This window comes from Lichtheimia ornata (genome assembly GCF_029851405.1).
Source record: "Lichtheimia ornata isolate CBS 291.66 chromosome Unknown scaffold00437, whole genome shotgun sequence".
Taxonomy (NCBI): domain Eukaryota; kingdom Fungi; phylum Mucoromycota; class Mucoromycetes; order Mucorales; family Lichtheimiaceae; genus Lichtheimia; species Lichtheimia ornata.
In genome coordinates, this window is record NW_026695748.1 from 1 (window position 1) to 1,512 (window position 1,512).

General features: G+C 44.7%; 1 protein-coding gene across 1 annotated transcript; it reads right to left on the bottom strand.

The window, feature by feature from the left end:
- On the bottom strand, window positions 1–1,089 carry O0I10_013304 (uncharacterized protein; the record flags this gene model as incomplete). Its single annotated transcript, XM_058493088.1, has 7 exons — window positions 1–180; window positions 239–373; window positions 433–537; window positions 593–703; window positions 758–822; window positions 889–943; window positions 1,016–1,089. Coding segments are annotated over 7 exons (725 nt in total), but the record flags the coding sequence as incomplete, so codon positions are not given.
- Window positions 1,090–1,512: the final 423 nt, after the last annotated feature.

The following is a 1,512-nucleotide window of genomic DNA, read 5'->3' on the forward strand; positions in this document are numbered from 1 at the left end:
TCAACCATGTCTTTGGCATGGAGTAAAAGCTTGGCGTGGTCATTGTTCTTCTTCAGCAGTGTGTGGATACTGCCAGCAAATTCTGCAACCATGGGTAAAGCATCCGGGCAAGCGTTACCAACGGCCAAACCAAGGCCATCCCATTTGACAAAGCCAGACGGCTCAACGCTAACCTCAATCCTAGTAATATCCCCATATTATTGTCAATAACATGATGCCGTTTCAACATGTTTCCCACATACCACATGAGCTTGAGCGTGTCATCACAGGATACAAAGAACATGTTGATGAGGAAAATAGTGGTGGAACAAGCTGCTGTGCGTTCAAGGGAGCGTTCATGAAGGATTTGGCAGGTGCTTGGATGAGGTCGAGGCTAGGAAAGTACAAAGATCAGAATAGACAACAAGCTAGAAGCATACGAGTGAGACTTACAAATGATGCACTAGCTTTTCAGCGATACGAAAGTCCACATATGCAAAGCAATCATAATCTGATGGTGACACAGGCGAAGTACGGATGGCGACTTGAAAGGTTATGCTGCGTTGGTGAACAATCCACAATCTGCTTGATGTACTTGATGAATACGATCGACCTCGTAGTAGACTCCAATGCAAGACGCTTCTTGATTCCCTTATAGCATGACGTCTCCTTGAGGATCTTCTTCGTCGCCTTATCCCAATCAAGAATGTCATTAACCGTGATGCTATGTTTTACATGTTAACGATGACATTCAAATGATGATTAGCTATAAATTTACCTGCTTGAATTTGGCTTTGGCAATGTTGACACCAGCTCTGCTGCTTCATCCATGGGCATCTTCATCTAGAATGCACGTTTTTTTTGTAAATTCATCTCGTATATTATAAACGTCATTGTGAACCCACCCACCCTCTTGGCATTGTCAACGATGGTAGTGCACATCGATGATGTTCGTTTCCCAAAGCTATATCCTATCAGAATATGGGCTACTTGGCTTGGTTCAATTACCACCCTCATATGCACAAAGGCAACTTACAATAGCAAATGATCCCATCCATGAGAGCTGTTGACACCCTTGAGAGTAGTATCCAGCCGAGAGAGAAACAACATTCGCCGTCAAATGGGAACGCGAGCAAGCAGCCTATGGATCGTTGGAGTTCCTTTTGGAGCAGCGGCAAGTGGTGAATGTCATCGAGAGGGTAATCAGCTTCGGCATAGAGCGTAAACACCAAGCACATTGAAGCCTTACATTGTAGGTGTGCATAGCTTTTAAAGAGTTGCAAGAAGCACGCGATGGGGTTCAAGAGCACACAGCCATGGAAAGAAATGGTAGCTCATGGAAATTTTTAGTGGGAATGAACAATGAAAGATGAAAACAAGAGTCACGAACGAGTATGATCTGCCTCAAAGGACCACGCTTCCATGCACAGGAGTTGTTATGCAAGCACTGACCACACGGCTTGTTGCACAGCTTGGATCGGCGCCATTCTGACGGATGAAAAACTCAGTCAAGTGGAACTTTGAATGCTTGGT